The sequence below is a fragment of the Heterobasidion irregulare genome, assembly GCF_000320585.1.
Source record: "Heterobasidion irregulare TC 32-1 unplaced genomic scaffold scaffold_04, whole genome shotgun sequence".
Lineage (NCBI taxonomy): Eukaryota > Fungi > Basidiomycota > Agaricomycetes > Russulales > Bondarzewiaceae > Heterobasidion > Heterobasidion irregulare.
The window spans coordinates 1,669,494-1,687,784 of record NW_009258200.1 but is presented as its reverse complement, the minus strand read 5'-3'; the positions used below and the strand labels follow the sequence as shown (position 1 = coordinate 1,687,784).

Here is an 18,291-nt window from a genome sequence, read left to right as displayed (position 1 = left end):
AGCTCACTATTTTTTTTTTGATTTTTTGATTTGATACTAACAATCCCTATTTTTCTAAGACTAGACACTATTATAATGAATTTAGCTATGGGCTAGCCCTTGTATTGCCTTAATGATTTGTGATTGCTAGTATGATTCTTGTTTGTCACTTTTCTAATTTTGTCCATGCTGCTTCACTTTGTATTTACAATTACACATTGTTTTTTTTAGGAAACTCTCTATAGCAAGGTGGTCTTTGCAGAAGGCCATGTTTATTGAGGTTGGTCAAGAGATGTTGTGGATAAAAAGGTTATCTAACATTTGGTACTAGGCAGTGCCCAAAGGGCTGTGTAATGAACACTGAATTAATCACTGATTTTCATGGTATTATTTGCAATTTTTTATGTGTGACATAAATTCTGTGACATAAGAGTTAAAGATTATCCAGAGTTTTATCCCAGGATTTACTGTAGGGCAAACTTAAACAAAATGTCTGGGCTTAAACATAAGGTTATGTTACAGTTTTGTCCTGGGACAAAACCTTGGATAAGCTTTAAGTTTTTGTTTCGGTAATTCCTGTGAATAAACCCAAACAAAAACTTTATTTATATCCATGCATCTAGAAAACCACCCCTTTGTATTAAGCTCTAATTAGTTCTATTTATGCATAATTAAGAACGATTAGGATTAGACATTTTTAGCTTACCCCCCCTCTAAACCTATTCTACTTAGACATAATTTTCCTAAATTAGGAATTATTAGGATTGATTATAACTTGAAATTTCGGAAAAATAATAATAAATTAAGCATCACAGTTCTCATAGCCTTCTTATAGAGTCATGTCTATTAGAGCACTAGTTCAATACCTAAACACAGAATATACCTTATAACAAACTTGCCTTCTGCCAGAGTTAAACCAACAACCTCATGTATGCAAGCACCTAGGACAGATGCTCTAAGCCACTAAGCCACAAGGTCTAAGATATGAACTTGGTAATCTAAATAAGTAGACATAATATAGGCAACCTCAACATCTCTGATTTTATTTAACATCTATCTTTCCTCTATCTTATAAATAAATAGGTCAATAAATACCTAAAAAGTCAGGTCTTTCAGGATTTAGTTTAAACACCAGCTAAGAAGATAATAAATCAATGGAAAATTGATAATACACTTTATATAGGATAAAAATAAATTATGGCACTTATACAATTTGGACTGAGAATGTGTAAAACTATGATTGAGTGTAATATTCAATGGGACTCTACTAGTATAGACAATGCTACCTGAATTTGCAAATTTGATCAAAAACATGATTATGAATAATCAAGATCCAATAAGAGAAAGGGGTTTTCCACATAGCCACTAGTGAGGTAGAGGGTGGGGACAAGGGTATATGTATGGCATGCCTATATATAAATAAGCACAAGATTGTTGGAGGTAATCTTAATATGCTTAATGCATATATTTCCTATATGGCAGGCAAATATATCATTCTGGCACCACATACCAACATGACTGTCTTTTCCACAGCCTAATAGCTAGAGGAAAACACCAAGTTTGAGCATCTTTTGTATAACAAGGCAATAAACAATATAAATAGTGCTAAACATTGTAATATCAATAGTGATGATGATTGTGAGCTGCACAAGACAGTATTAGCCACTATACTAATAGACAAGGTCTATAAGGCTGCATATAGCATATCCCTAAGTCCAACCCACATGTTGTGTCCCATAATGACTAGTAGCAGGCATTGGCTAACAATGACAACTTTAATGATCTTGTGTGCAAGGACAAGGTACCTAGGTCTTCATAGCTTCTTGTGGCAGCCACCAAGCTGCCAACAAAGTGGCTGGGGGCATCAATGCACATTTCTCTCTTCCTATATCCCTTATAAAAGCAGCTGGAAAGTTAGCAAAAGAGCTACAAAATAATGGTATAGGCATATATGAAAGAGAGTAATATGCTGAAATAGTATAGAATGTGCCACATCTTTGCCTTCTCACTGATAGAGCAGTAGTACTTACTATTTCCTACTAATAATTAAAGACATCTTAGTATAGAATTAGTGCTAATATTATGAAATTAGAAACCAATCCAATGCTCACAATGTGTTGCTCCCAATTAGGAAATTAGACACTTTTAGATACTATTAACACTTTTAGATACTTTTAGACACTATTAAATATGATCCGGAGCTAATACAAGGGGGTGTTTTTCCAGATGAGGGCTTGGCGCCCATTTGACATCTACTCTAATCTCTTGTTTAATATTTTACTTAGGGGCTCTGTTTACTATAAAAACCTATATATAACTCTGGAATAAACTAGCTTTCGCACCCCACAGTTTAGAGCTCATTTGCACTCATCTCAACCATTGAAATCGTCTTTATCGACTGCCGAAAACTTGTCATCTTCGTTGTTCGGCCTTGTTTGTGTTCATACTTGTCTCTTCACTCGTACCCCTCGTCCTCCCTCGTATATTGTCAGAGTCCCGTGTGGCTCTTGAAGCACGTAATTGTTGGTTGCAACACTACCTCCTCGTTACCGACTGAATTGCCGACACGACCGACCGAATGTTTGGTTGGTGTTCGGTGCAGTCCTGAAGCCATTTAGGTGCTATAATATCACACTCCTCGCTGTGTCTCAAGTGCGCCATCTATTTCTAAAGTCCTCACTAACAATTCCTTGAGTATCAGATACTAGTTCTAGCACCCCTGCATTAGAGGTTGTTTTGGTGTTGTGCTCGGCACTTAAAGCCACCTCTAGTGTATCAGCGCTCATTACCGCCCCTATCGCATACCTCATGGGGCTGATAGAAGGGTCACCGAGCACAGAGTTCATGTCGGGACCTACTCGATCAGATATATAGAGAGGATTGGGAATCTTGGAGGAAGAAAGGGCTTTCATACAGCATGCACAAAGGGCTTTGCAGATACAAGAAGGGACTATCATCGCCCACATCAATGCAGGCAAGAGAAAGCTCATGGGACTCAATCACACTGAACCTCTCCATGACACATTTTATCCCGCTGATGACCCCACTCCTGCCAATGAGTACTATATGCCATCCACAGCTGTGGTATCTTGTGCCTCGTCTTCGGCTTCAAATGGAGGTCTGCTTCACCTGATGCCAGGGACTTATCCCAATGCTGATGGAGGGGTCTATAGGTTCACACATCCTTCCCCTCACTTTCAAGCCATACCCTTGACTTTTGGCCTCCAATGCCCACCCAAGCACACTAGACCCCCTGTCATCGAGTACGACTTTAGCAACTCTGAAGCCCTCCTTCTTGTCAACTACTGCCACACCCTCTGAAAGAAGTCAACCACCATCCAGTAAGATGTTAAACTGCTGGAGCAGACGACAGTTCAAATCTATCGGGCCGGTACTCACTGCCACAATGAGAAGAGGGATTCAGTTCTAAGATGCAGTTCCTATATAGTTCTAACAAGGTGAGGTATCATGGTGTCCGTACTCAAGGGCTATCGCATCATGACTTGGCAGTGGGCAATGAGAATTGGTGCCCTAAATATTATTCTTCTATGACTTGTGATTCCATATGCATTGCTTATGTTTTTTCTGGACTTTTTACTCATTGTCTCTAGCATTGACAGCCTAGAGGGGGGGTAATGTTATGAACCGCTTAATACACCTTTCTTGTTTTACCACGATCTGTATAAGGACTTATAGGACCTTTCTCCTGGTCCATGCTTCCACTTGTACATATTTATAACAGCTGTAGCATAGTAAGGAAGCCTTAGGCTATCCACTTCTGTCCAATTTAGGAACTGCTGTTAAACCAGTCTTCTCTGATTCTAAGACATTAGTGATCAGTCTCAACCTTTTCACATCTATCACTCCCATCATTACCTCAATCATGGTAGTATTGACTTGTGGACTAGGAAATCTTTTGTCCCAAACGGCCGTTCATGACAGTCAATAGCAACAATTACTTTCTTGCACAAGCACAACAAGGAGCTATAGTCTTTATCTATTAGACAGTTACCATTCACATAGCCTAGGAAACCCATCTTAGTGCTTATAGCATGTGATAAGCTTAGTGGCTTAATATTCTCCAGTTGTGATATTTTATTGTTTGATATGCTGTCTCTAATTGGGCCTATCATGACAAGCCTTGCACAGAGAGCAGAGGGTAAGGGTTGCCATGGGCATCCCTAAACGGTGCAGTCTTATCTAGACAATGAAATGCTGAAGAAATATCTTAGGTCTAAATTAGCTCTCATTGAATCAATGACTGCACAAGACAAACACAAGTAAAAGGATGTGCACTTATAGTATGCTTGAATTAATTTGATGAAGCACTGATTTTTGGAATGGACAAGGCATGTAATGGTACACACATATAATATCTAAGATGATGGGGACATCAACTGTGAAAATATCGCATCGTTCGACTGAGGGCGACAACGATGGGAAAGAAATGGCCTGAGGATATAAAACTGGCCAATGAAGTGGCAACCCCAACGGAGCGAGAGCGGTTCGCGACCGAACCGAACCACTGCGATTGGACGAAGTGACGTAAGTGGATAGGTACCCCCGTTTACAACCCCAGGTTCCCACAACGTCTGTACTCTACTTAAACCTCGGGATGCAGATGATCCCTCTCACACCTCCCTTCTCTTCTGCACCCTCATCCTCTACCTATCTGTACCTCCCGCCAACATGAATGCCCTCCGAATTGCCAGCAAACACACCCATTCCCTTTCCCAGAAGTTCCGCGTTAACCCTCCTCAGACGCGCTCTTTCTACTCCCCTTTTGCTGTCCTTTCCCAAAACTCGCCCTCGTCATCTTCCACCAAGCCATCGTATGAGAAGCCCACACAGGACAACTTTGAGGTTGAACACGGCGCGGGTACCGTCTACGTTGTCTCGGAGCCAGACCCCTCCGATCGCCCCTACGCGGTTCCCGCGGGCGCATATCCGACGTCATTGCCCTACGTCAACTTTACCCAGACCGAGGCACCGGATGCCAGTGGTGCCAAAGTGAGTTCGACAAGCCCTGACCTCGCACATCCAAACCTCATCAGGCGAGTGCCAACAAACAAAGTAGGCGTAGGCGAGAGTGCGGCTGTGCGGAACAGTGACGCTCCAGGAGAGATGGGAACTCGGGGCGGCGGTCATGGAGACCTAGGCCCGATGGACGAATCTTCGACGGAAGAGGTGGAGAGGCCTGGAAGGTGAGGAAGTAACGAGCTGCACTAGACTTGATCTGGGAGGTAACCATGGACCCAAGAATGGCCCATATGCATTGCATCGATATGTGAAATTGTATGATATATAATTCTCTTTGCCTCGTTCGAGCTCGTTCGACGTCCGCAGAATGCCTTGTAATGATCCGCCTGTACATGTGAATTTTCTTACCTCTTGACGAGGCCCAAACCCATTTAGACGACTTGGAAAAGTATATGCTTTGAGACGGGAACCTTCTCCTGGATCCAGCCTCTGTACGAGCTCGGTCTGGTGCTCAGACGTGGTTGTTGCGCCCGACCATGACCGCGAATCTAGAATTTAAAAACTCCTGGCTGACACAGTCAGACGTGCCCTGAACCATATATTGACGGCCTTCGAAACAAGACGCCTTCTGCGCTCCAGAGCGTTGTTGCGTGCATGACTGCCGGTAGGGACACTGGAAGCTACTGGAAGCCGTGTTTGCCCCAGAAGTGGTCAGTTACACGGGGCCAGTCGTGCGGAGACGCCTGCGCCGTGGGGTCACCGGCCTTTCCCAGCCTTTCCCTCCGCCACTAGTTTCCAGTCCGTCCAGGTCTTCTCCACTTGGCCTCGAATTCCGCCACGAGCAGCCCTAGCATCTTTCCGCCGCCGCCACCCCGGAGAAACTGTCGGCTGGTGACGATGACCATGCCTTTCTTGCACCGGGTGAGCATGCGTTTATCCGGTTCTTCGAGCGCAGGAAGCTAGGACCTTTCGAGCGAACAGCCGAGACGATCACGTAGTCCGCCTCGTTGCCTGCAGTTCACAGGAGTGTCAGAGCTAGACACGGCGATGAATACGAAAGGAGATACCTTGGAAACTGTCAACATTGAAGACGCGATCAAAGCGCAGGTTCTCCTTCTTCAGCTGCATTGATATGGCCGCTCTCTGAGCGGCATATGGCGTGATGACACAGAAGTCCGTCTTGTTATAATACTGTTTGACCAGTCGCACGATTGTGTGCACCTCTTCTATGTTCTATAGGTCAAACGTATGTTTGTTGAAGCCTATTCGTGCTGTGTTGGCCACACAACTACGCACCTTGGACTTACTCCCCGATCTCCGCTCCTCTCCTTTGCAAACATCCATGAACTGAATACGACTTGGTCTCTTTATAGCACGTTCGGAGCGAAGCTTGTTGTCGTACACATGTTTGGATAGAAATCGGAGAGTAATAAGAGTTTTATAGTGTGTATCCAAAAGGTAGGCTGTTTCGGAGATGCTTGATATCGAAGATGGGATGATTTTGAGCTTGGCCTGCTCGGCCCCACGCGGTGGGACTATACAGTGGATTATTACTAAATACGCACTCAAGCAACCACGCTGCTTTGGGTCACCGAAGAAGGAAACCTTGGTTTGATCTTTCTTGAACTTGTGAAAGACGTGCTGTAATCTTGATAGTCCAGCTCAAGTAATCAGATGAAAAAAGAATAGTGCGTATTACTGGCCATGAACTCGAAAGCGTCGATCTGCGACGCTTCGTCAAGGACGAGCCGAGCCATAGGCGACACAGAGAATGCGCGGCAATTGAGCAACGTTGGGTTGGACAGCATATTCAGCGTGCAAAGCACGACAGTGCTTCCGAGAAGATGCCCAATCGCGACTCCAAATTTACCGTGATTCAGCAAGTCGTCAAGATATACCTCTTTTCCCAACAAATATGGGATATGTGGTTTTCCGTGGCAAAAGCGACAGCTGTGATGGAGCCTGTGTCATTGAGCCCGACAGAAGTGCCGGGGATTGGTGGGGATAGATTGTGAATGGTAGTGACCATATCATGAATGGTCTTCAAGTGAAAATATCGAACATGACGCCCCGCGAATGTCGTCTTGTTGAATTGTGTTAGGGTAGCCTACATCATGGTGGTTGGAGAGAAAGAGAATGCAGGCTGTTCACCACCGTGTTACAGCACCGAACTGGTGAGGCCTAGCAACTATAGCACTCTAAGCGCCCTTCCATATCGATTTCCGAGACTGGATGATGCTGTATATGTTTAGATCGTTGCGCTCAAACTGCAGCTCTTGGTCGCGAGGTGAGAAAGCACGCGCCGATGATATAGATGAAACTGAGAAGACCTAATAGAACACAGAGACCCGTACGTAGATTCAGAAGTAGCTGGAGTGGACGTTACAGCATGAATTTGGGCTGTGAGTTGCCAAGTTCCGCGTCTGCTACTGAGGAGGCCAAGAAGGAAAGAAAAATATTGATACAGCGGACGGATGTGAGAAACGCATAGCATGACGTACCATATAAACTGTTGGCTTTCTATCCCCTTGGCTGCAGCCACTGTCAAAAGGACGAAGAAGAATAGCCTTGCCCGAGATTGCGTGCATGGTCCGATGCAGCTTGAGGTATGCTGACGTCTGGTGTCGTGGTATCCACATCCTCGCAGCTTGTAGACCCCAGTGCTGCGGTTTGCCATTGCTTTCCGAGAATAAACAAAGAGAACGGCGGTAATCTGGGTGGTCAACAGGCTTTCGCTTCCGATGGAAGGTGGATTATAGGTTCTTCCATGGCTAGGGCTATGGTTATCACAACATCGAGTGTGTAGCGTCGGGATGTACAGCAACACCGATGGCTTCTGCGGGGAGATACGTGATCGCAATGTTTACATCTCTGATCAGAGGGGACAGCGTACCGTACGAACAGATGATCGTCCCTTTACTAGCGTCTCTTCGGCGCCAGAGAGTCAGGAAGGCGGAGCAATCTTACCTCATTGAATTCTTATATCAGTCCGATGTTGTATGCCAAGATACAATCTTCAGAAATTGAGGGCGGCTAGTCTGCTACTGTTTGCATGGCCCGTCTCGGAGTCGGCATCACTGTAATACATTGAAGTCAACAATAACACAAACCACTTGAACGAGAATAATTGCCTACCGTCCATAGTTTGAGGGCATCGCAATTTTTGCCCAGAGCCATGGCTTGGGCAAGGGTTTGAATTTCGCGGCGAGTACACAAACTGTATGCTTCAGCCAATCACAAGGATCACATGTCCAAAACGTCCTGTGAGGCTGTGGAAGCATTCATAGATTGCATGAAGAATGTATTGGAACGATTACGATTAATGACCCAACTGCTTCGATAAAATAGCGATCTGTGAAAAGGCGGAGGTGATGGAGGCCTGCGGAAAATACTATCCCTGTGTTCTACGGGTAGGTATTCAGAGTCTCCCGGCGCATAACGTCCAACGGTCAACGCCGACGCGTGGCGGGAACATGTCCTAGACGAGCGTGACAAGTAGAAAGGGACAAGGGACAGACCAGCAGAAAATGTGAGATCTACTTACTATATGCACGCGAAAAAACCAACAAGAAAGTCGAAGAACAGAACAACGGAGACGATGGACCAAGGACGGACGGGGTAACAGTAACTGATACATCAAAGAAGCGGAGAACAAATAGTAACACGGAGCAATAAAACGAAATAGGTATACGTCGTGTCCAGCATTGCTTGATGATGTCCCTGACAATGTATATGCGTAGGCGCAGGTGAGGAAATGGCGCGGTGGTGGAATGGGTGGATTGTGCAAACGAGCGGATGTTCGATCGTAGAGATATATATGGCCGGGAAGTGGGCGGCTAGGGCAGTCCTCCTGCCCTTCTGAATGATGTGGCGAGGTGATGGGGTGCGAGTGTAATCTTGACGATCGGCGAGTTATGCAAGGATACGGTGTAAATCGTGATGTTGGTCGTGAAAACGTCGGAGTGCAAGGCTAGAGATCGTTGAGATTAGCTGCCAATTACGTGGGTATTTTCGTGACGTCAACTCACAGAGAATAATATGCCGCAGGGCAAGCGTCAAGCGTCAAAGATGATGAAGGAGATAAAAGAGATCGAGAGGCAGAGCTGTCCTCTATCCTCGACAGCAGAACATGCTGAAGAATCCTTTTTTCCTGACTCCACCATGGCCGTCCTCATCCTGCTCACCCACGCGTGCCATTTGCTGGTCGTAAACACCCATTCCATTAGCTCTGCCCTCCCGCTGCATCGCAGAGCTGTCACGCATGTCCCCAACCTTTCTCCCGTGCGCGATTTGGCTGCCGTACATGAACGAGTCTGAAGTTCCATTTCCGTTCCCATTGGCCAACGCGGCGCTGGACCCTCCAGCGGTTCCATTGGCCAAACCCATGCTCCCTGACGGCAATGCCGGGCCTGCATAAGATCCCGTGCCCGGGCGGTAAGCCGTGGGGCTCGGCGCCGCAGCATACGGATGGGGAGAGAGCGTGACCTCACCGCGCGACATTTGCTGCTGGCTGGCACGCCTGCTCGCAGGTGCCAGTGGCTGCACGCTGACATCTCTGCTAGGGCCACGTGACTCCTGCGGTGTTGCCCGCCGAGTGGAATGCTTCAGGTGTGCGGCAGAAGGACTAACAAGTAGAGGGGGTTGGTTGGGGTTAGCATCCTGCAGAGCCTGACGAGATCCACGCCGGTGTTCTCTCTGCCGGTGCTCGCGAGGCAACGGACTGCCTGCGTTCGCGTGTGCTTGGGCGAGAACCGCCGCTGGTGTCTGTAGGAGGAATGTCAGCGCCGGAAGCGAAGCAACACACATAAGACAAACCCGTACGGGTCCAGCCTCCCAGCCCTTGCCGTTATTCAACAGCATCCAATCGTAAATTCCGTCCTCTTGCTCCCCCAAATTCTTCAGGACCTTGGTGAACAACTCCCGCAGAAAATCGTAGTCGGGGCTTTCCTCGAAGCCGAGTCTACGGACATAGGTCATATAGATTGAGAACTCCTCTATGAGAAAGCGATCAGCGACCGCCCGGACGCGTGGTCTACGATCACATATGAACACACCTGGAAAACCTTCACAAAGCTCCGGAATCGGAGTGCTCTGCTTCTTCTCCCCGATCTTCTCATACTTCTGCTTGTTGGTAGCTGCCCGCAAGCCCTGCCACGGGAGGCCGCCGCGAAGGAAGTACATGAACACATGCCCAAGTGACTCGAGGTCGTCTCGCCGGGACTGCTCGCGACCCAGATGCGTGTTGATGGACATGTACCGCGCCGTTCCGGACAAAGATTTTCGCTCACGGTAAGGAATATGAACCTTTGTTTTGGGGTCGCGATAGTGCTTGGCCATACCAAAGTCTGCAAATGTAACATATGACGTCAATTCTGCGTCTGGGCAAGACCGTAACAACGAAGTGTAAACTCGACAAAGCCTGCAAGATATATTATGTGAGAATGCCGCCAGGCCTCCCTCTTTGCACGTTGAGGGTTCCCCAACACGCAGGCACCATTTAAGCATTGAGATTAATGCATCAGTTTTGTTCACCATGTATATCCAAAACACGACAAGATGCCCAAAACAGACTGAAATTGAGACTTAAATGTCTTATATTTTACGCACCAATTACATGGATGGTATTAGCGTTCTTGGTGGCCGGAACACCAATCAGGAAATTATCTGGCTTGATGTCACGGTAAATGAGGGACTTGTCGTGGATAGCTTGAACGCGTGTAACCTGAGTGAAAAAAATAATCAAACATTAGAAGGATCGAATCTGAGGAGGGCTGCAGCAAGAATGCTCGACGGCGCGTGACATGCATGTTGGAGTAGAGTAGTAGATGAAATGCCAACCATTTGCTTTGCTGCCATGCAAACGGTTTTGATGGAGAACTTGCGACCGCACATGTCGAAAAGGTCCTCCAGATTTGGGCCCAGAAGGTCAATCGCGAGGACATTATGGAGGCCCTCTTGACCAAAATGGTGAACTTGCGGGACACCAGCTAGTCAAGGAAAGTTGATGAGATGCAAGGAAATAGCATGTCAGTACGTCGTGAACGCGAAGTGGTGCGGCAATCAGAAACGGGGTACTCCCACAAGACGACAGAAGGACATACGAGTGCCATTGAGGGTCCGATACGAGCGGTATTCATCGCGTAGCTGAGGTGCATCTGACTTGCGAGGTTCCTGTGCAAGTACAGATAGTTAGTGAAGTGTACATACTACCCTAGTAGGTACTCACGAATTTGATGGCGACGGGTTGGTTGTTGATAGTGTTGGTTCCTATAAGCAGGTACAGGATCCAGTGTTTTTCAAGTCATTTCATGAGCGTGACGACGCAACAACCGACCTTCAAAGACGACACCAAATGAACCCTCTCCGATTTTCTTCCCGACACGAAAATGACTGCCGACGATGCCGTTGGTAGTAGCAGATTGAGAGGCCATGGACGAGGACGCGATTACATGTGGGGTTGTCATTGGAAGGACTGGAGGAGGCAGGGGGACAGAGGAGGGTTGAGGGAGGGGAGGGAGAGGGAGGACGGAAATGGAGCGGGTGTGAGGGGACGGACGAGGAACTGACCGCCGAGTGGGCGGACTTTGAATCCGTCCACAACGAGCGGCTCGGCTCGTCCAAGCCAACTCTGGCACCGCCGCATGGCCCTCTGCTTATCTTTGCCCTTCGCGGCCATCTCAAGTCTTTCATTGTCATTATTACTCGCCCAGCATCTTGCAGCGCAGTCAACGACCGCCAACATGCTGTTCGCCTCACCTTTGAGGTGCAATTCCCCACTTTTTCTGTGCCCGGTGCCGCTCATAAACAGTTGCTCAGTGTCACCCGCGTGCAACCGTTCGTTCAGTTTTCACACTTGTTTCACTTCGCCACCGTTAGGGCCCCTGTATGTCAGATCCTGGAGCTCCCCTGCACGTACCATGGCATGCTCTTGCACACGGAGCACAGGTGGCACTCATTGCACTATCACCTTCTCCCACCGCTGTATGCATCAATTCTGAGTCTCGGGCCAATTTGAACAATTTACAGTGTTTGCATTCAATCTCAAAACCCCGGAATCGTCGATAGCGCCCGAACTGCAGACTTCAAATATGAGACAGTCATCCAATAGGTAACCGAATTTCGATACAACGAATATGAATAATACTCAGGTCGCTATACCTACCGTCTGCAGCTGTTCGGTAGCAGCCTGTGCAGTCACCGATATGTTGAAGAGGCAGAAAAATTCTCGTTTAGCACGCAAGATACCGGCAAAACGACACCAGCAGGATTTGAACCTACGCGGGCAGAGCCCAACAGATATCATGCCGAAGGCATTCGAATCTGTCGCCGTAACCACTTGGCTATGGTGTCGTGATAAGCATATCTTAGGAGGATGTATCAAATGGTGGCGAGCTCAATATGAGGCCCATGCATGTATGCTAACCATGTTGAAATACAGAAATTATATTCGCGCGAGCGCTTCTACATCCTGCGGGGTTGGTTTTCTGAGGAATCGGACATCGGGCGAGTGCCCTGAAACTGTGAGAACGTGTGGGAATTCATTGAGATCGGAGTATGATGAGAACAAAGTGACGTAGCGAGTCGTAGGCCCGTGACATGTGTAAGGTAAGTCATACAGACGATGCTGACATCGACATGAATGCAGCACGAATCTAACGTCCCTGAGACTAGACGACATAGCGAAGCTGAGGGCTAAGCAAAAGAGCCCTGGGGCTTAAAGAGGTGACACCACTCGATGGACATACTCTGTCACACAGCTCACTATCAACCTGGCAGATGAGCCAAAAGATGACCGGATGGTGCCGGCGTAGCTAAGCTAGTGAGTGTTCTGCTCACAAATCCGTACCAAATCCGTCAGTCCCGGCGCTTGTCCGAGTGCTGTACATGTTCCGACACCCTTGCACATTATAAACACACTCTCCAGCCCGATATATCATCTTTCTCATCCCATTACTTCCACCGTTCCATCACATTGACGATTCTCGACGTTCAGTCTCATTTAAATTCAGCGGTCGCTCCTTCAGAATGAGCACACACAAAGTCAAGCTGATAGTCTTGTCCGACTTTGTGCGTCATTTTGACTTGCAGCTCATTCGTGACATGGAGATAATTGACGCGCACCTTATGATTCTGGTTCAATAGCTCTGTCCGTGGTGTTACGTTGGCTACCGCGAGCTGCAGACCGCGATCTCACAATGCGCCACGCTTCCCGTTCTATTCGAGCTCGAATACCGCCCATTTATTCTGCATCCTGCGCTGACGGACGATGCCATCGACAAGCACGAATGGCTGATGAGCAAATTTGGAAAGCCGAAGAGTGACGCCATAGTGCAGATGGCGACGGCGAGAGGTGAGACTGCAGGGATTAACTTGTGAGCGCGAATCTTCTGCGTTGCCCCCCTCCCCCTTCGTCTTGCTTTGGGGTACGATGTAGCGCTTCACAACTCTGCGATCAGGGGTTAGCACCCGTCGGTGCATTCTAGCAAGCGTCGTTCTGCTCTGTATCCCCTTCGGAATGACTCATGCATGTATTAGCACTCCATACCCATCAGACCCCTAGCTCCTTCCATTTCCACAGACAATAGTTCTTGCTATGATACCCTTTCCTCGCTCACATGATCTCCCTCAACAGCTCCTTCAACGGCAAAGTCAGTCAGACGACCCGCGCGCACCGACTCACGATGAAAGCCATGCAAGTTGGCGGCTCGTCTGTACAGCAAGCCTTGATACGGCTTATATTCAAGGCCTACATGGAGGAAGAGCAGGACATTGCCGATATTGGGAATCTTTCAGAGATGGCGGAGTGCGCAGGCGTGATGTCCAAGAACGAGGTGACTGTTCATGTCTTTATTCTCTTAGTAAGGCCGGTGCACCACAGGTCAGGTTGTATATGATGCGCTCGTCCCCCCTTATTCTTATGTGCCTCCATGAGCTCAGATGATGTCAGTGCGCTGACTGAACCTTTCCTTCAGGCGGTTGCTTTTCTCAAGAGCGATGAATGTCTAGCTCAGGTTGAGCAGCAGGTTGCCGAGGCCCGCGAAAAGGGTGTTACTGGCGTACCTTTCACGATCATAGATGGAAAATGGGCGGTCAGCGGTGGTCAAACAGCAGACGTCTTTGTCAAGGTACGCTACATGTGCTTTTTGTTGCATGTCTGCCTGATTTTCCTCTTTACAGATCTTCAGAAAGCTTGCACAGATACCTGGAAATCCTCATCAGACGGAAACTCCTATCGCCGTGCCTATTGCCGCTTGACGTGCTGCGTGCATTCGCCCATCCTCTCATACTCACTCCACTCCAATCCACCTCTCTCGATCAGCGGTCATAACCACTTGCCATCTACGACCCTCTATTGCCGCCCTCTCTGCTTTTTCTTTGTTCTGGTTCCTCTTGTTGTTATCACTGTCCTTTTATGCCGCTATCCACTATCTCTTACGTTCCTCTTGTTTTCCTCTGTTTCATTTATCAGCAGAAGGCTGCACACAAACGATTACTTTGCGACATGCTTTGAACGCACTGACTGAGCAATCAAACTCCCGAAAGATGTGTGGCGGGACAGGCAGTGCTGGAGCCGGTCAATGACGTCAGGCAAACTTCCGCTTCAGGCGTGCAACTCGGAGCCTCAGACACCGCCTGAATGTTATATAGGTGAGGGGGTGGAGTGAACTCTGCCTTCTACACGCCCACCTCTCCAGGCGACCACACGGCAGGGAGTCAATTACATCACAATCATTAGAACATGGCCCTCTTTGCGCACCGATACCATCATTGGGCATATGTCTGGATTCCTGCGTTCGGAGCGTTCATCTGGTTCGGTTCGTGCCAATGGTATGCCATGGTGTAGGACAGTGATGAGAACTGATCTATTTCATCCATAGGGACGCTACTTTCCATGATATTGACGTGGGTGGGCCAGGGCCGGCCGATCTATATTTCCGAGGACGGCACGATACCGTACATCTCAGACATCGGAGCAGACATTTTGAAACCGCTCTTCGTAGCAGGATGCAGCGTCACAGCAATCTCGTTTATCCTCTCGCTCAGCATTGAGCGACTGCTACGACACACGGGCAGGTGCGTGATATCAATACTTCTGTTGCTATCTACGCCATAACCGCTGTCTCGGAAGGCTGCACCCTGACATGCGAAAACGCGAGTTCGCGTTTTCCTACCTCGCGATCCTCGGCTCCGTCATCGGCGGCGCGGGACTCATCTTGCTCTCTTGTTTTGACACCAAGCGCCATCCCTCGCTACATCGAGTGTTTCTGCTCGTATTCATAGTTGGCGTCGCGCTCAGCGCTCTGTTCACTATCGCCGAGGTATAGCCGTTTTCATGCTGCGCCTTCTTCAAATGCGACGCTCACCCCTCCACCTTGCTATTATAGTATCGATGGTTGAGTAAGGGTTGTGCCGATGAGAGAGAACTGAAGATTGCCTACAGCGCGAAAGCCATAATTGCCCTTATTCTCATCGCATTAGCCATCGCATTCGGGATAACGCTCTTCAAGAATACGAATGTTGGCGGTCTGTCCTATTTTCCCTGTCAAATCCATCGCCTACGGCTCACCTATGATGTCAAGGTATCCTAGAGTGGATCATCGCCTTCGGCTACACCTTTTACCTGCTATCGTTCGTCTACGATCTCAGACTGTCGAAGAATCGCCATCGAGGCGAGTTGTCGCGTGAAAGGCTGACACCAGGTCAGCTACCAGAGATGAGTCGTGTATGATCTGATGAAGATGAATTCAAAGTGGTCAATCCTAGACGTGCAAACATTACGGACATATATATTTGTGGATCTGCACGCGACTAATATAATACTTCCGCTGCCTACTCGCAAGTTGTCATTGCTTCAAGGTCCACGGTCCTACATATAGCTATGGATGTTAACCAGCTTACATGCAGCCTGCAGGGGTGCTTGATTGCACCATGAAAGGAGGGCAAACAGCGGAGTGGTCCACGTCTCACCTATGTTCGTATTGTCCTTTCGTAAGTTGAATAGAGGCACAGTTAAGAGATGTCTCCTTTTCACGGAGCACATGAGCAAACTGACCTGGATGCGAGAGTCGCTGTGATCATCGTTGCCAGGTGTGATAGCAGTCTTGGAGAGAATTTGGGACGCGCAGGCATTCTGAAGACGGACAAACTGAGTCAGCGCTAAAACCACTGCGGTGCATCGTCATGACTTCCTTGCAGCGGGGTGGCGCCAGCGAAGGAAAATCCCGATGTACTATAACGAGACAGGAATCTAGAGAACAGCTGTATGAACTCGTATGGAACACTGCCGCGCAAAGGAGTCTAGGAATCAGACGGTTGAGCTAGAGCCGCTTACATGGCGTCGAATCCTGTGAGAACTTAAGGAGGTGCAAGGGTTTCCACACGAAGAACGAAGAAAGCACGTTGAATTGAACAATGAGGACACGATGGGCGACGTGAGTACGACGTAGCGAAGAGGCTAAAGGCTGCTAAAGGTAGATCTGGGAAGAGCAAATTGCACTGATCCGCCAGGCACAGCTTTAACCGATAATATGCGCCAAACACAGCACAAAAGCAGTGGCGAAATTGGAACAAACATCTACAAAAGCATCAAGACACAGGCGCTGGATCAACACTACTTTGACCATCATCGCTGGCATGTCTCACGAGAACATCCTGGGAACCCTCGTCGTAGTCGCCCTCAAAGCTCAGCATTTAATTGACAATCATACGTTCTACAAACAGGATCCTTATGTCCGCATCTCGTTGAACGGTACGGTCAAGAGGACCAAGGCCGATCCGAAAGGCGGCCAGCACCCCGTTTGGGATGCTGAGTTTCGCTTTCCGATCTCAAGGGAAACTTCGGTGAAGACTAGGAGTCTCGAGATATCTTGCTGGGCCGAGGAGAAGAAAGAGGACGAGCTGCTTGGTGAGGGCAGAGTCGATATTGCCACGACGTTACAGTCAGGGGAATTTGATGGTACGTGGCTTCTAGCAAGCACGCCTCATCCTAACATTGAACTTGAATTGTGAAACGATAGACTGGGTTCCATTGTCGCTTAACGGCGCTCAGAGAGGAGAGGTTTACTTTGAAATGACTTTCTTCGCTGCTGGCCCTGCGCCTCTCAACCGGCGTCAATCCAAGTTCAAACCGAATGAGAGGCTTGCGCGCCCTGGCGGCCTCCCCGCTTTCAACCAGATACCAGAGAATCCTCCTGAACAAAGACTGCAAAGCTCTCCAGTATCTACATCTCCTCAGCTTACATCTTCGCATTCTCCACCTTCCCAGTTCCTCCCTCTACCCCAATCTCGCAGTCCATCCCGATCGCCCCACATAAAATTGGCACCTCTACCTCCTCTTCCTGAAATTTCTGCACAGAAATCTGAGCTTCTTCCTTCAATCTTGCGGGCGGGGCCACCCCGGGCACTCCAACCCGCTGGAGATATTCGCTCTGTGCCTCCTGACGCAACAATTAATTCACGCTACCCAGAGACATTCGGAGGTTCTCCCGCTTCTGGTGGATACAGGGTGCCTTCACCTCCAAGAAACAGACTGCACCCAACTCAGACTCCACGAATTGCTGCAGCATCCTCCCAACGTCCTACGTCCTATTATCCTTCGTCGACAAATTCTCAGCCACCCAATGCATCATCATCTGGCCATCGTCATAGCCAGTCTTTGACCAATCAACCACCATCCCAGTCTCCATATCCGCCACCATTTTCGGGTGGCTATCAGACGCCTTCTGTATCTCCACACCCTCCACACCTTGGGCCAAATTACAGCCCCCCTCATGCACATTATACTACGCCCTCTGTACCGGACTACGCATCTCCCTCTGCGCCTAAGTATGTTGCACCGTCTGTGCCTAACTACGGTGCTCCCCAGGCGACAAGCCATTATCCCTCGACATCAATTCCGGCGCCTGCTGCACCATCATACCACCCTCCATCGACATATTCGACGCCACATGCACCAGCGAATGGGCCATATTCCTCGTTCTCGTTCCCTACACCTCAAGCGCCCGAATACTCTCATTACTCACACCCTCCAGCTCAATCAACACTTGATAGGGACAGAGATCTTCCAGATCCTTATCTCATAAACCGTTACCAGTCTCCTCTCCCCCTTCCACCGCCTGCGCAAGTAAATAACACCGCCCAAGTGGCATCTCCACCCTTTGACATTCGCCATGTGCCCTCACCAGGCATACCACAACCTGCTCATACGCCGAATCCTGCACCTGAGCCATTCACAGAAGAAAAGATTCGCAGGGAGCAAGAAGAGCGAGACGCAGAATTGGCTAGAAAGTTGGATATGGAACTGAACCTAGGCGTGGTGGATCCGGAACGTGT

General features: G+C 48.4%; 6 protein-coding genes across 6 annotated transcripts; 4 read left to right on the top strand and 2 right to left on the bottom strand.

The window, feature by feature from the left end:
• Window positions 1-4,649: 4,649 nt before the first annotated feature.
• HETIRDRAFT_408978 (uncharacterized protein) lies at window positions 4,650-5,971 on the top strand. Its single transcript, XM_009546993.1, has 2 exons — window positions 4,650-4,989; window positions 5,057-5,971. Exons 1-2 carry the CDS (start codon window positions 4,669-4,671, stop codon window positions 5,060-5,062), a joined length of 327 nt encoding a protein of 108 aa, XP_009545288.1. The 5' UTR covers window positions 4,650-4,668; the 3' UTR covers window positions 5,063-5,971.
• On the bottom strand, window positions 5,196-8,136 carry HETIRDRAFT_152688 (uncharacterized protein; the record flags this gene model as incomplete). Its single annotated transcript, XM_009546992.1, has 8 exons — window positions 5,196-5,918; window positions 5,939-5,970; window positions 6,027-6,192; window positions 6,256-6,494; window positions 6,525-6,607; window positions 6,858-7,066; window positions 7,461-7,622; window positions 8,095-8,136. The coding sequence occupies 8 exons, from the start codon at window positions 8,134-8,136 to the stop codon at window positions 5,748-5,750; spliced, it is 1,104 nt and encodes a 367-aa protein (XP_009545287.1). The 3' UTR covers window positions 5,196-5,747.
• Window positions 8,137-9,804: 1,668 nt separating this feature from the next.
• On the bottom strand, window positions 9,805-11,491 carry HETIRDRAFT_383028 (uncharacterized protein; the record flags this gene model as incomplete). The annotated part of the gene is made up of 7 exons (XM_009546991.1): window positions 11,294-11,491; window positions 11,186-11,226; window positions 11,061-11,130; window positions 10,798-10,946; window positions 10,567-10,681; window positions 10,014-10,304; window positions 9,805-9,953 (listed from the first exon to the last, which is right to left on the bottom strand). Coding segments are annotated over exons 1-7 (945 nt in total), but the record flags the coding sequence as incomplete, so codon positions are not given.
• A 1,403-nt stretch (window positions 11,492-12,894) lies between these two features.
• HETIRDRAFT_439564 (uncharacterized protein) lies at window positions 12,895-14,605 on the top strand. The gene is made up of 5 exons (XM_009546990.1): window positions 12,895-13,026; window positions 13,102-13,331; window positions 13,592-13,790; window positions 13,932-14,084; window positions 14,137-14,605. Exons 1-5 carry the CDS (start codon window positions 12,985-12,987, stop codon window positions 14,212-14,214), a joined length of 702 nt encoding a protein of 233 aa, XP_009545285.1. The 5' UTR covers window positions 12,895-12,984; the 3' UTR covers window positions 14,215-14,605.
• A 129-nt stretch (window positions 14,606-14,734) lies between these two features.
• HETIRDRAFT_242467 (uncharacterized protein) lies at window positions 14,735-15,604 on the top strand (the record flags this gene model as incomplete). The annotated part of the gene is made up of 5 exons (XM_009546989.1): window positions 14,735-14,774; window positions 14,838-15,033; window positions 15,089-15,278; window positions 15,345-15,483; window positions 15,540-15,604. Coding segments are annotated over 5 exons (630 nt in total), but the record flags the coding sequence as incomplete, so codon positions are not given.
• A 989-nt stretch (window positions 15,605-16,593) lies between these two features.
• HETIRDRAFT_316169 (uncharacterized protein) lies at window positions 16,594-17,059 on the top strand (the record flags this gene model as incomplete). The annotated part of the gene is made up of 2 exons (XM_009546988.1): window positions 16,594-16,915; window positions 16,977-17,059. Coding segments are annotated over 2 exons (405 nt in total), but the record flags the coding sequence as incomplete, so codon positions are not given.
• Window positions 17,060-18,291: the final 1,232 nt, after the last annotated feature.

What these genes read in the sequence shown, in the direction of transcription:
- HETIRDRAFT_408978 (XM_009546993.1), top strand. Translation starts at nt 4,669, where the DNA reads ATGAATGCCCTCCGAATTGCCAGCAAACACACCCATTCCCTTTCCCAG.
- HETIRDRAFT_439564 (XM_009546990.1), top strand. Translation starts at nt 12,985, where the DNA reads ATGAGCACACACAAAGTCAAGCTGATAGTCTTGTCCGACTTT. An exon ending in GCGTGATGTCCAAGAACGAG is followed by an intron (nt 13,791 to 13,931) that starts GTGACTGTTCAT and finishes CCTTTCCTTCAG; the next exon opens with GCGGTTGCTTTTCTCAAGAG. An exon ending in CAGCAGACGTCTTTGTCAAG is followed by an intron (nt 14,085 to 14,136) that starts GTACGCTACATG and finishes TCCTCTTTACAG; the next exon opens with ATCTTCAGAAAGCTTGCACA.